Source organism: Alligator sinensis, unplaced genomic scaffold (genome assembly GCF_000455745.1).
Source record: "Alligator sinensis unplaced genomic scaffold, ASM45574v1 scaffold402_1, whole genome shotgun sequence".
Lineage (NCBI taxonomy): Eukaryota > Metazoa > Chordata > Crocodylia > Alligatoridae > Alligator > Alligator sinensis.
Window position 1 is genome coordinate 2,467,617 of NW_005842089.1, and position 14,155 is coordinate 2,481,771.

General features: G+C 43.9%; 1 protein-coding gene across 1 annotated transcript in view; it reads right to left on the minus strand.

Moving 5' to 3' along the window:
- Positions 1-14,155, minus strand: part of SDK1 (sidekick cell adhesion molecule 1) — a 163,217-nt gene that overhangs the window by 115,897 nt on the left and 33,165 nt on the right. Inside the window, exons 8-9 of the mRNA XM_025204581.1 lie at positions 9,055-9,246; positions 4,640-4,761 (exon numbers count right to left, since the gene is read on the minus strand). Of these exons, the coding sequence (XP_025060366.1) occupies positions 4,640-4,761; positions 9,055-9,246 (314 nt within the window). The remainder of the gene's footprint in view (positions 1-4,639; positions 4,762-9,054; positions 9,247-14,155) is intronic.

Consider the following 14,155-nt stretch of genomic DNA (forward strand, 5'->3'; position numbering starts at 1 on the left):
GCTGAAAAGCACTATAGAGGAGCATGGTGGTGTCACACTTCTAATTTTTAGGAGAAATATTTTCAGCACATGGTCATTAAATAGTGGAAGGCAAAAGCAGTGGCGTTTTACCTCTTCCCCTTTACAAGAACTACCAAGACGAAGGGCAGAAATGGTTCTAAGCCTGCGAATGGTCATCAAGTATTAACCATAGTAAATGAAAAGTGTTTTTATGTGATGTAGTGGCTCCCAGCATTAATTCTGCTGTAGTTCAGGGTCTGTTAAAGTTTGCATTAGAGAGGTTTATAACTCTGTCTTTTTAAAACACTCATGGATGAAATTTGGTATGTAGGTTGTCGGCCCGGATGCACTTTTTTTTCCTTACAAAAGAGTGTTTAAATTGATCCAGCCATTTTTGATTTAAAGATTGGCAAAAGCATAAAATTGTCTGAGTTTCAGGCACTTTATTTGCCAAGCTCTAAAGTGAAAACAACATCAAGAGAAGCACCTTGTACAATGGATGAATCCTAATAGTGCCATTGACATTGAGGCTTTGACTTAACCCATGAAATGAGATAAAGCTACGCTTAAAGTTACCATTTCATTCCAAGCTCAGTTATTGTATCTAAATATAGTGATGGCACTTTAAAGAGTCTGCTGGGTTGGAAATCTTTTTCTCCAGTTTTGCCAATATCCTTCATAGCATATTTAGGAAAAGACTCTCAAATCAGTACAAGCTTTTAAGTGAGCTCTCGAAATCTCAGCACATGTAATATGTACACCAACTGTTCTGAGACCCTGCAACACTTCTCCCCAAGAGACTTTATACCTTGCTGCAAGTCTTTTACTCACAATATGACAGCATGATTGATGCCACCAGATGGTAATGTAACTCCAGAATCAGTGCCTGAAACTTTTGAAGTGGTGGACAAAATACCCGCTACAACACCTTTGTGATTGTGCCACTTACACATGACTCTTGTCAGAGATCCAGGAAATTCAAGAGAAGAGAATACAATGAAACTGGATTGTAGCCTGGAAAGACTTGCTTATGAAATAACAGTGAACAACTGCAAGGATCCAAAAATGTATTTTTGGTTGTAGGCTGCCAAAAAAGTCTGCAGCGTGCATACGATTTATATAGGATGTACAGAATATATCTGGGAGCACAGAATGGTGTGTAGTAATATATAGGGATTTATGGACAGGAGTTTAGGATGACTGCGTACTTGTGAGTGGCAAATCCACGTGAACATTAGAGCAGGTCACTCTAAAAAAGCATCAATAAAACCTTCACAGCCCTCACATGCCCTTCTCCATCTTGATTATGACACATATTTTATAGGAAAGATATTTTACGCATACTTTTAAATGCCACTACTGCTTTTTTTTTGGGGGGGGGGGGGGGGGGGCACTCCAAAGTTTGAAAATTCAGTTTGTTTTAGTACTATGGGCCTACCTGTATAGAATGGAGAAAAATTAGCATTAAATATCTTTTAATATACCTCTTCAGAAGTCTATAAGGCATCTTTATGATCAAAACAATGCAAAGAGATTTTATGGTGCAATATCTAAGTACCTGCTGGAAGCAGAATAAAAGGGACAGATTCTGCTCTCTCATTCACTGGGGGAAATTAGGAGTGGCTCATGAATCTCAAAAATTCATGAGCTTTCAGACATTAAAAATGTCACTCATCCAACACTGAGTTGAATGCATCCTGGAACTGGTAAGACTCAACCAATATATTTCCTCAATATAGGAAAAAATAAAAAAAATAATTTCTGCTGCAGGCAGGTCCACGTGTGAGGACTTAAGCATGCTTTGCCATAAGTCTGCAAGAAGGGACAGTGCATTTGGTGTTGCCACATGTGGTGATTATGACTTAGTTCCCCTGCTTTTCCAGGGAAAAAGCAAGCTATATTAGTTCTTTATAAAATACAGCATGTTTTCTTCAACCTGCCGGCCAATGGAGGCTATTCCCTGTGCTGCTCCACAGTTTTGGAAAGGGTTACGGTCAAAGACTTCCTGACTCATGTAGACATGGGTGTAATCCTTGCTCTCCAATCTCCAGTCAGAATCATCCATTCCCTTTGCAATGGGGCTTTACAATACTCTAAATACCTTTGTAGCTACAGCAGCTACTATATTGCTATGATGCACTAACAAACATCGAGTGGTTTTTAATTTTATTCTGAGGAATGCAACTCAACAGTTCTGGTACAACAGATATTACTGTCCTCACGATGTTAAAACAACGACACTTCAAAGCACCTTTTGCTTTGTCCAAAATCAGATGCCCAAGTTTGACTAGAGCTGGTAAAACACAGGACTAACTTCAGACCTGCACACCATTGGCAGTGTCTATATGCATTCGCAAAGAGAGGATGGAGGAAAAACACTGCCTGAAATCTGAGCCCCTGAAAAGTCAAACACCACAACATGGGAAGCAAGGAGGAGCTGTGCTCAGCTCATACAAAGCCAGAGGCAGCTAATAACGAAAAAGTCTTGCTCGGACCAGTGATTTCTATTTTTAAAGCAGCAATTGTTTCCATGTCACGGCACCAGTGTAGCCCGGGTTTTCAGCAGATGTGCCAGTGACTGGAACTGTTCCTTTGGTAAATCATGAATGATAAATCTCAGACAGAAAACATCCCTTGCTGTGTTGGATTTTTTAATAGAATGCTGGAATTAAAACTGCCTGGGTCCATAAATACAGCGCTATCAAAAACGAAAGGTGGATCAGTGATGGGATGAAAAATATGAAAAATAACTTCTAGGTTGGCTTTTTGATAGTACCGCGGTATTACAAGTTGGGTTTAATCACTATTCTTCCTTTAATATAGTTGTAAGAAACAGTTAAGTGCCTTAAGGCAACCAGATGGCTGACATAATAGTGGCCTTCATCCCAAAAGCGGCACGTGTCTCTGCCCAGAACATGAAAAGCACATCTTTGTGGAGGTGTTTTGTTGGCTATTAGCTTGTGACAACTTGTGCATCTGTGAAAGAGCCAGGAGGACCACAGAAGTAGAGAACGAAAGCAGCAAGGAAGTACTGGATCCAGGCCCAGAAACATGGTGGGTGGAACACGGAAAAAAACACGGACAGCGCTTTAGGGCTGAGTGTCGGTTGAAAGGGGCTTGATGCTGTGAGCGAAGAAACTCTCCAGCTGTGATCCAGGGCACAGGACTTTGTATAGTCTTAAATAAACAGCGGTTCCTCAAAGACACCTTCTTGAGCATCATTTCTGCATCTAACCTGAATGACCCCTAGGGGACTGAATTTTGGCTAACTGCTTGAGCCTAGAGTTTTCAAGTCTTTATGGGCACCCCGCCACCTCCAATGCTCAAAGCAAGTAGTTGAATGTGGTGCAAGAGGAGGGACTCTGAGCACAGGAGAAGGAAATCTTCCCCAACTGCACAGCAGCACGAGGTTACTCTTGCTATGCTTCTCTTCCACGGGGGACAACAGTTGTTTGATCTGCATTTTAGTGGATCCACTAGTCCTTTTGTTTCATCCAACTCCAGCACCTCCTCTGGTTTAAGTCATTCAGGTCTGTATTTATAGCAGGTACAGTTTGGTGATATCATGTATTTCCTGCAGTTCCAGGATTAACAAGCTCCCATCAGTATCAATATGACACTCTTGGGGGAAAAAAGATGCTGTTCAGGAGGTGCCAATCCACTGCCTTCCAGGATTTCAATTCTGTCATATGCAATCACGTCCATGTAAATGGTACAGAATGTACCAACTTGTTCTTGACAATATCATTACCAAGTGAAGCAACTGTATCAACGTGTCTACAGGAGTGATTCTGATTTAAAAAGTCCAGCATTTGGTCTTAGAAACAGATTATATTATTTATAAAGATCTGTGGGTGGAAAGGAAGAAGCACAACTCATCTGTCAGGAGAACAAATGAGGAATGTATATTTCCTCCTCGGCATAATGACAGAAACAAAGAGGGATACTGTTTAAAACTAAATGAAGAAGAGAATTCATCCTATTCATATCTAAAGACCTGGATGGGGAACCTTTGTTACATTTCATTATGAGATAACGGAAGTATACTCAATCTCACGAACAATGGGGAGTATACTGTATAAGGCAATTCAGCCTGGACTTTTCTGTTGTGACTGATAAGCTAATAACCACAGGTGTTGCACCTGATTTGGAAACTGAATTTAGGTTTCTCTAACTAAAATGTTTTGAAAAATCTGGACTTCAACTACAGTGATTTTGTTTAGTTTATGTTCTCTTTTACATTCTCCTGAAGACGCAAACGCCCCTTCCAAAAACCTGTGTGAATTATTGAAAGGATGGAACCTCCGTTATTATGTTATGTATCTTTGGAACCACATAATAAAACCTTCAGTTTGCTCCCTAGATCCCTTTATTATTTTTCTCTTTTGCCTTGTGAACACAAGTTAATATACACAGATCCTTCTCTTCCTCTGTCTCAGCAGTGTGATTTGTTCACTTATCTTTCTGAATGCTCTTGTGTTTCAGCCTCTGCTTTCTGTCCCAAGTAGAGTAATTAGTCCACAGGTCATTTGCCCATGATCTGCAGTTGATCAAAAATTCAGTCCAAATAACAGTGCAAAACCTGAGTGGTTTATTACTGAGGTGGAAGCTCATCAACGGATTTTTGTCGGGTACGTACCTGCCCTTCCACTATCCATTTAGAGGTCGAGGTTTTGCCATCGTAGCCGGGCCGGAACTGAAGTGTGGCCGAACGAGGACTGATGTTGGAAATCACTAGATTGGATGGGGCTCCAGGAAGTTCTAGAGAAATTGAAATGTACATTAAGGAAGTGTAGAAATACTTTGGGTTTGAGGCACAAATCTACATGGCAGTATCTTGGCAGTTAGTATGGGGTCACCTAAACTTGAGTCAGTAGGTATGTTTACATGTGATGCTTTAATGTGCATTAGCCTAAATTAACATCTACACATGCGCACCCTTAATACGCATTAAAAATGGCAAATTTAGGTTATTTGCTAGGGCTGTGTGAAGCTTCGGGAGATGATTCGATTCGGAGGAGATTCGGTCCAATTCGGTGGCCGAATCTCTGAATCTGAAGCGAATCAGGGGATCAATTAAAAGGTCCAAATCAATTCAAACCTCTCTGAATCTTCGGAAAAGATTCAGAGAGCTTTGATGATTCGGGCAGTCCCTGGTGGCTGGAGCAGGGAGCTGCAGCTGACTCCGAGCAGGTAAGTACTAGGGGCAGGGGACCATGGGGGGGCCCCTGCCATCCTGGGGGACTCTGCACAAGCCCCCTGCCATGCCCCACCTGACTGTCCCAGCCCCCCATGGCTGTCCTGCCCACCCCAGCTCTGGCCCTTTAAGGAAAAAAAACCAAAACAAGAAAAGCCCTGGGACTCATCGCTCCTTCTGTGGCCTCAGGGCTTTGAGGGGCTCGTACAGAGCCCCCCCATGGCGTGGGGCAGTGGGGGGCAGCGGGGATCACCCCCCACCAGCAGGAACGGTGAGTCCAGGGTTTTTTCTTGAATTTTTTTTCTTAAAGGGCGGCAGGCAGGGCAGCCATGAGGTTGGCTGGGGGAGTGGGGCGGGGGTGTTGGAGGGCTCATCCAGAGTGGGGCAGTGGGGACTGCCCCCTACCTGGCAGCACCTGGTGAGTCGGGCCTTTTCTTTTCCAAAGTGCCAGGAGCTGGGGTGGGCGGGGGATGGGCCTGGCCTGGGCAATTAGGCAATTCGACAAGAGCTGAATCTCCAAATCAGATTCGGCCGAATCGATTTGGGGCAGTGATTCGAATCACCGAATCAAATCACTGTCCCTTGAATCGGCCAAATCCGAATCCGAAGCAAATACTAGCTGCTTTGCATAGGTCTACTATTTTCATCTAAATCTGACACCTGCAAATGCAGGTATCAAATTTCAGCGCTAATAGTTAAAGTGTATTAATGAACATGTAGATGTGCTAAAGCACATTAACGCTGCGTGTGTCCCAAGTCAGTCCATACACAGCATTAATGTTTTAGTCCCAAGTCAGTCCATACACAGCATTAATGCACTTTAACACCTACATGTGTAGACAGATGCCTGCCTAAACCCGCTTACTTAGCATTAAGCTAATGCGCATTAAATTTAGGCGCGCTTAAATGCATCTGTAGGCATGCCCAGTGTCTTTTTCCCCATAGACAAACACAGTTAAATATGGGGCTTTTATTTATCTTGCAATATATACATGCACAGTACTGTCTGCAGAGGAGATAGAAACGATGGGTCCCTGCTTCGAGCATCTCATTTAGAATCACAACAAGCAGTTCACATACGATCAAGAGGCGCAGCTTGATGCTTACAGTCAGGAAACCAGATTGCCCTTTCCAGTTAGTGCTGGGCTGTCAAACCCATCTGGCCCTGGTGAGTGGCCCAGGACTGATCCATGGGCCGGAAGAATGGCATGAAGTCAGCTCATGGGCCACATTGGGCCTCTGGGCCCCCTTCCCCACCAAGTTCTGGATCCAGCCCTGTGCACCTGCTCTGGCTGGATCAGAACTTGAGCCACATGCAGCACTTGCTCCAGCCAATCCAGGGTGGACACAACATGCAGTGTGGGTTCCAGACTGGCTGGACTGAGTGCTGCATGCAGTGCAGTCACGAACTGGCTAGAGCGGGTACTGGATCTGGCATGCGGGAAACCCACAGAGCCTGCTCCTCCACATGCCAGATCCAGTGCATGCAATGCCCAGTCCAGGCCCCATGCTGCATATGATGCCCACCTGGACTGACTGAACAGAGTGCTATGTGCAACTTGCATCCCAGACCAAGCAGAGTGGGCACCACATGTGCACAGTCCTGGACTGGCCAGAGTGGGCACTACAGGCACTGGATCTGGCATGTGGCTGGGTGGGGAGGGGGAACATGTCTCAGATTAGCCCCACGTGGGGCCAGCACTGGAGGCTGGAGGCTGGATGACTGACACCCCCATGCTACTGAATGACTATGTGACCTTAAGCAAGGTCTATCTGTGCATCTGTTAGCTTACCTGTGAAGAGGTAAGCTACCTACAGTGTATGGAGATTGCATATATTAATGAAAGTAAAAGACAGATGCTGGGAGGGAGGTTCTTGTGATATGATGGCAGGACCGAACCCATTAGCAAATGTTGGTAGCTCTAAGGAAAATTCTCAGCAATTTCTGCTGATTCTGCATAGCAATGAGACTTCCTAAATACATTTTGGGAGATGGGGAGGCGTGTTTTAGACAGGAGAAAGAGGTCTGAGACACAGGATTGCAGCGAAAGTTTAGACTGAGTTTTATAATGTTTTCTTATCTGAATTATCAAAAACCAGATTCCAGGGAGGAAGCTACATGGATGCAGACTGAATTTTGAGCAGCACAGAAACTCCACCCCACCCACAGCTAACAAGTGCGAAGTGCCTGTATTGTAATCAGCACTCATGTGTAATGCAGCACCATGCAAGCATGAAGAATTAAAAAGGAGCCTTCTCTGATCTACATGCTTAGGATGCAAGAAAATCTGTTCCTTCATTCCCACATGATGCTCGCCGGCAGGGTCGACCCTAGGGAGGTGCAGGGCCCGTGGCAAGTCAGCCTGTGCGGGGCCCCCTTAACACCACATGGGGCCCGTGGGACTCCCACAAAGGCAGGGCATGGGCTGGGGTCTCCCCGTGCCCAGTGTGGGGGAGTCTTCATACTTCTTCCATGGCACGGGGAGGAGCCACCAGCACCAGGCGGGCCCCACGGAAGGGGCCGCAGCTGCTCCGCCTGGCTCCGTGGGACCCCCACAAAGCACAGGGCCTGGGACAGTCGCCCCAATTCGCCATACCCGGGGGACGGCCCTGCTCACAGGAAGCTTGCTCAATAAACTTGCCAAAATGGGATGTAATCCTTATCCAGCTATGTTCAGGAGTGGCAAAGGAGTAAGGCTACTTAGAGAAGTTGTGGATTCTCCATGCCTGGAAGCTTTCAAAAGCAGGTTAGACAGGCACTTGGCTGGGATGGATTAGTCAGGGATGAACCTGCCTGGAACAAGGGGCTGGACTATACCTCGTGAGGTCCCTTCCAGCCCTATGATCCTATGTACACAACAGCGCATGGACCTGACATCCCTGAAAAAGTCTGACTACTCTTCATCAGGAACATACCGGTATCTGCTCCGCTGTAGGGAGCTGTCTCTTTGTTTGGACTGGTTTGAATGCACTTATTGTTATGTATTTCGGCTGCCCTCTTTCATGTGTAAGTGGAACAAGGGCGATTTGAAAATGTTTTCAAGGAGAATAAAAACACTAACTAAAACAATTAAAAGAACAATTGTTTAAACAGAAAAATAGCAATTATCCGAGGCAGGAAGTCAATATATTAATCAATTGTTTTACAATTCTGTTCGTTTCTTTTGCCCCAGATTTCTTTCCATTTCTCTGCTCAGGTGGAAGCTTCAGTAGTTTTATGGCTCCCAGGGCCACATTTTCTAAGCACCTCCAAGGCAGTATAAAATCAATCAGAATGGCTGCATTTCAGACCACCTTTCTTCTTGATGGCTTTCTGTATTTCAATGAAAACTGTCATTTCCCACCCCCATCCCTTTCTAGCTATCTCTGGGATACGGATTTACCGTAAGATCTCTAAAACCAACACTCCTCACTTTTTTCCTTCCGAAAAAACATGCTTTTATCTGCATTTTCCAAATACCTTACAGTGCATGCAAGTAAGTTATAATACTTAGAGATGGAAAATCTTTGTTTTAAAGAGCACCTCAACCCATTTTTTTCCCCAAAAGTATTTTAATAATGAGCACTGCCAACCTCCAACTTAATAGGTACTCTAAAGTATTTCATTACCTTTTGCTCTCATTCCTCCATCTCTACCATCGCCTTTTTTGTGCGTTTCAAGCAGCCTCGTATTTGCAGGAATGATTCATTTCAATGAGTATTTGTTGTGCTAATGTTAGAATAACAATACGTTGTACAGAACCTCAGTTCTTAAAAAATAAAAGCCCTGTTGTTACTGTACCCGAGATCAGTCTCTTTTGAAATGACAGCAGGAGACAAGTTGACATATTTTGCTTTTTCACCGGAGGTTTACCAACCTGGGGGCACTCCAGAGGAGATGGTAGAGGAGGTGACCAGACCAGTCCCTTTGCCAGTCATAGCTGCCACCTCAATCGTGTAGGTGGTTAGAGATGACAGACCAGTAATTTTGTACTCGAGGGTTGTGTTGACTAGTGTGCGAGCAAGACGCGATTCATTCCTGCCGTACACCTCCCAGGAGACCTGGTAGCCTAGAAAACAATTACACACAAGTCAGGGAGCTGTAACAATAGGCTTGTCTGTTTTTCCTTCCTATTTTACCATTATTCAATAATTCAGAGGTTCACTAGAGAGCTGGCTTGGCTTGTCACATATTACTGCCTCAACCCGAGCGTGGGTAACTTTTTAGAGAAGGGAAAAAAGGCACATATTGATATAAAGTCATTTAAAAATACCTAAGAACCTCTCAAATACTATTTTACCCTCCGAGCAGTTCCTGTAGATGCTACTAAGACATCACATGACCATAAAATTGAAAGAGGGAGGGAAAGTGGTGTCCGGGGAAGAGCTTTTCTATCAATATATAGTGCACACTATGAAAAGGTTTGGGAACCTTGGGAATAATCTCTCTCTCTCTCTGAAGGGTAGGATGTCAATTTATGAACGCTATAAAATAAATCAGAGGAAACACTGGAAACCATTCTTTGAGCACAAAACGATCTCACCAGCAAGGAGTGAAAAATCTCCACGCCTGGCTGAGCTACTTCCTTTCTAGGCTGAGGCCCTTTTCATTGCCAAGGATCTAGGAATACTTGCGAATCAGATTATAGTGACCTGGCAGGAACACAAGAAATCTTGCAGGACCTAAAAGGTCTCTGCTCTCCCTCACTCTCTCCTCCCCCACCCCCAATACACCTCTTCTGCTTAATGAGCCATTATCCTCTCTCCTACAGCCTGGTGTAGCCTATCTACTGTCCTAATCTGTACAAGTCCTGAGAGCCTCCATCACATGCTTCTGTTGTAACCAACCTGTTAAATCCTTCCTTTCTTACCTCTTTTATTATAGCCATTTCCCTTCCACAACCTTTCCAACGGCTCTTGGCTTGCTTCTGCCTCTGAATTTGCTTGTTCTTGTCTGAACACTGCGCAGGGGGTGGACTGGATGACCTCCTGAGACCCTGTCCAACCTTAATTTTCTATGATGTCTATGACTCTTAACAGTTACCTGATTTTCCCTAATTTGAACCTCACTGCGTCAGGCTCCAGATACCCTGTCAGAAAAGTCTGCTTGGTTGTTGCTTCCCCTGTGATTTGGAGCGGGGCAAGAAAGGACGTGGAGCTTCTGAAGTCAAATGAAGTGGAGGCGATTTCAAACTGAGTACAAGAATGAAACCCCGCTGACTGTACTGTGCACAAATCAATCTGGTAGAGGAAAGCCATCCATAACGGCACACGCTTCAGCATAACCTCCCCATGATGAACTCAGACAACTACCACTATTTTCCATAACAAGGCGATTTTATAATTTAAATAGTAAAATGTCCTGTGATTTTAATGAGAAGTGTTTCCTTCAATGAGGAAGTGTGACTTCAGGCACCGAGCTCTGCAACAGAAACCAGGAATTCCTAAATGGCTTATCCCAGGTCACTTAAGTGCCTGAGATTCACCATCTGGAAAATAGGAATTAATTCAATTAAATCCCTCACTTCCCTACAACTCTGAAGTGTTGTGGAGGGGGTTCAATAATGTTTGTGAAGAGTTAATTGTTATTCCTTGACAGGTCATTTTTCTATAGCACTGGTGAGCGCTAAATTTTGGATTCAGTCCGAAGGCATCTGTTGCCAAATAGACAAAGGGTGAAGGGCCAAGGGAACAAGACTGCATCAAGGCTCTTCACACTGTTGGGTCCCAGCAAAGATGCATGGACTGGTGGGGCAGAGTCAATCGCACAGCACCCGGGCAGGATCCTCTGATTCAAAAACACTGAAGTGAGGGCATAAAACACTGGCCATATTTCCAGCCTAGAGACTGCCAAAGGTTTAGTCACAGCTGGGATGGGAGCTGGAAAGGAGCTGCACAGCAGCCGTATAGTCTGCCCATGAGTTGTGGGACAGGTTGAATTCCTTTCCCTTCTTTGGCCACGGACAGGTGTTATATTTGTAGCATTAAATATGCTCCTGTAGCTCTACCAGAAGTAAGCGGACAGCCATTCAGCCTACGTGCTGAGAGGCTTTGCAGCTCGACAAAGAAACGGCTGTCCATACCCTTATTCAGGTTGTGCGCAATAAGGGAGGCTTTTTTTTCCCCCAAAACACACAAAGCAAGCTAAAACACACAAAGCTTCTTTTTTTTTTAAAGATAAAAGATGAATAAGGGATTTGCAATGCTCTCCAGTTTTGCTTCCAGAAGTAACAACCACACCTCCAGGTGTCCTAAAATCTGAAATTTTCATTCCCAATTTGAAAAGCATTGGTTTGTCACCGAAACATGGTGATTCACCTCATAACATTGCATACTTTGCTACAGCACTGCTCCATAATCTACTTTCCACGTGCAGAGAGACCCAGTTTGTTGCATGTTCGGCACATACTGTCCATGCTTTTATTTACCGGGGGAAAAAAACCCAAACATTTGCTAGGGAAAGTACATCAAGATTTATCGTCTGCAGTGCCAGTCTGGAGCAGGAACAGAGACGAAGTGTTTAATGTGGATAGTTCCATTCCAATAATAAAACAATCTACATGTATCCTTTTGAAGATGAAAACCACAAAAAAAACCCCTACATATGCACAAAATGCACATTAATAAAGCCTAATGAAATCAGCAAAGACAAAATAAAATAAAAACAATGCTGAAAGGAAAGGAAGTCCAGCGGCAGAGCCCAAGTAGCACTTCAGCCTCGATGACCGACAGATGGACAGAACTTAGGGACATGTGGCGAGTAAAAATGCTCTGTTTTACAGGCAGAGTCTGTGCCAGGGATGCGCGCCGGGTACTCCAACCGGCCTGGGCAGAGCATGTTTCATCTGGCCCGAGTAACAGCCAGGGGAGGAAAGGTGCCATAGAAGCTTCCCTTATGCTTTGGCATTGCACCGTCTCCATAAAACGCCGTCTAACTGAAACTAACGACCGGAGGAGTTTCAGAAATAATTTTCTGTTGATCTGGAGTAAATTCTCTACATGAGAGCAGTACATCCAATCACAAACTGTCCGTCTACATCCAGGCCCTCATAAATCAGAGTTTACCGAGAGAGAGAGGAAGATACTGAAACGTACAATGAGAGCAATGGGCAATTTACCAGCGCGGGCTGCCTGCCTGGCAACCCCCTCCCCGCCTCGCTCGCCTTCCGGGAGCCAGAATTAAGAAAAACTCACAGTAAATGATACCAATGAGCAGAAGCGATGGAGTAGTGCCTTCCTAAGCACTCTTACATCTCCAAGCAGCATTTTATAAAGCCTTGGGCTATTCAGAGAAATGAATGATTTTGCTGCCCCTTTCTCCCAGCTCTAATGCAATGTAAGGGGGAACTTTTTCTTTCTTATAAACCTTGCCTGGCATGTTTTTCCTATGTCTGTATTCCCTCATAAACAATAGGGCTTTCTGAGTTCGGGCTTTCTAAAACAATTTACCCCGTGTACGAAATAGCCCATCGTGTTCCAAGTCATTCTGAGAGATGGCAGCCTGTCCCTATCAGACCAGTTCTGCAGTAGCAAATGTACTGTGATTTGCTCTGTGGATTGCTAATTGCAGTGTTAACCTGAAGGTATTATCAGAGCAACACTGAAAGCATTTAATAATAATAATAGTAATAAGAGTAATAATAATAACAATTCTGTATTTGCACAGAATTTTTCATTCTGAAAAAACCCAGAATATTTTTACAAACTTCGCAGAGTCCAGATGCTAGGACTAGATATTAAAGTGATGGGAGTACTGAAAATGTCATAGCCTAGACTAGATCACCAAAAAAATCACTCCTGTCTCAATATCAAACATGCAACTACTTGCCGGTTAGAAGAGGGCAACACTTTAACCGGACCCACGATACAACAGAAATGAGCTTGACAGGATCTAAGGAAGACTCTGATGTCCATTTGAAGGGACTGGGTGAATTAGATATAATGAACACGGCCACAAGTCAGCTCAAGTGCCCAACACTTTGAGAGACGATGTGGTTACAGTTATAAATCACAGGCTAAACGATTTGTTTACAAATGTCACTTTTATACTTTAGGCAAATCCATCTACCTTTTAAAGTAGTAAATATTGAAGGTAATACTTAAGTTAATATCTAACATCTAAGTTAACATCCTAGCCCAAGCTTTTGAAACTTTAGGCCTCAAAGTAACCACCTAAAATCATATTTGCTCCCTAAATAACTGCCCACCTATTAAGAGATACCAAGTCTTTACAGATCCTTGTGACTTCAGTGGCAGCTGCTGGCACTCAGCATTTCTAAATGCCACTCCTTTAGGTGTCTAAATATGAAACCAGGTGCTTCCATTTAGGCACCCAGCTTTAAAGATTTACTGAGTCTATATACTTCTGCCATCCAAAGCCATCAATTTTCATACCCAAACCACTGAAATCAATGCAGAGAGCAATATTTCAGGAAAGTTACTTCAGTACAAAGGAACAGGTATGTGATGTGCACGGAGACAGAGACAGCATGGGAGGCTCATGCAGACATGCTGCATGCTTGAGTTGATTGGAAAACATTGCTGGTTCCAGATGCTGTTAGAATAAGCAGTTATCTCTGAGTCAAAATGGTTTGTGTAATTGTTTCGGTTTCACAAGAATTTTATTTCAGAGTGGAACCGGAAAAACCCTTGGCAATGAGTCAAATATACGGACTCATTATTTTTAGAACAAAATGGTTTAATTTTCCATTTTCCAATAACAATTTTGAAAACGAACAGAACCCTTGGCAATTTTCTCAAATAACCCTAAATGATCTCTCCCCCCCGCCCAATTTTACTTTGAACAGAATTTTGACATGTGGAGGGGAGTGAGGGGTTGGGGGTAAATTGTCCAGTTCAGAAGGAAAACAGCCTTTGAAATCTCAGACTGTTGCATGAAACAACTTCCCTCCTCTGCACAGAGCCACTGCACATTTTACATGTCTCTAATACTTTCCATCTGCAGGCAACGGGGTCTCC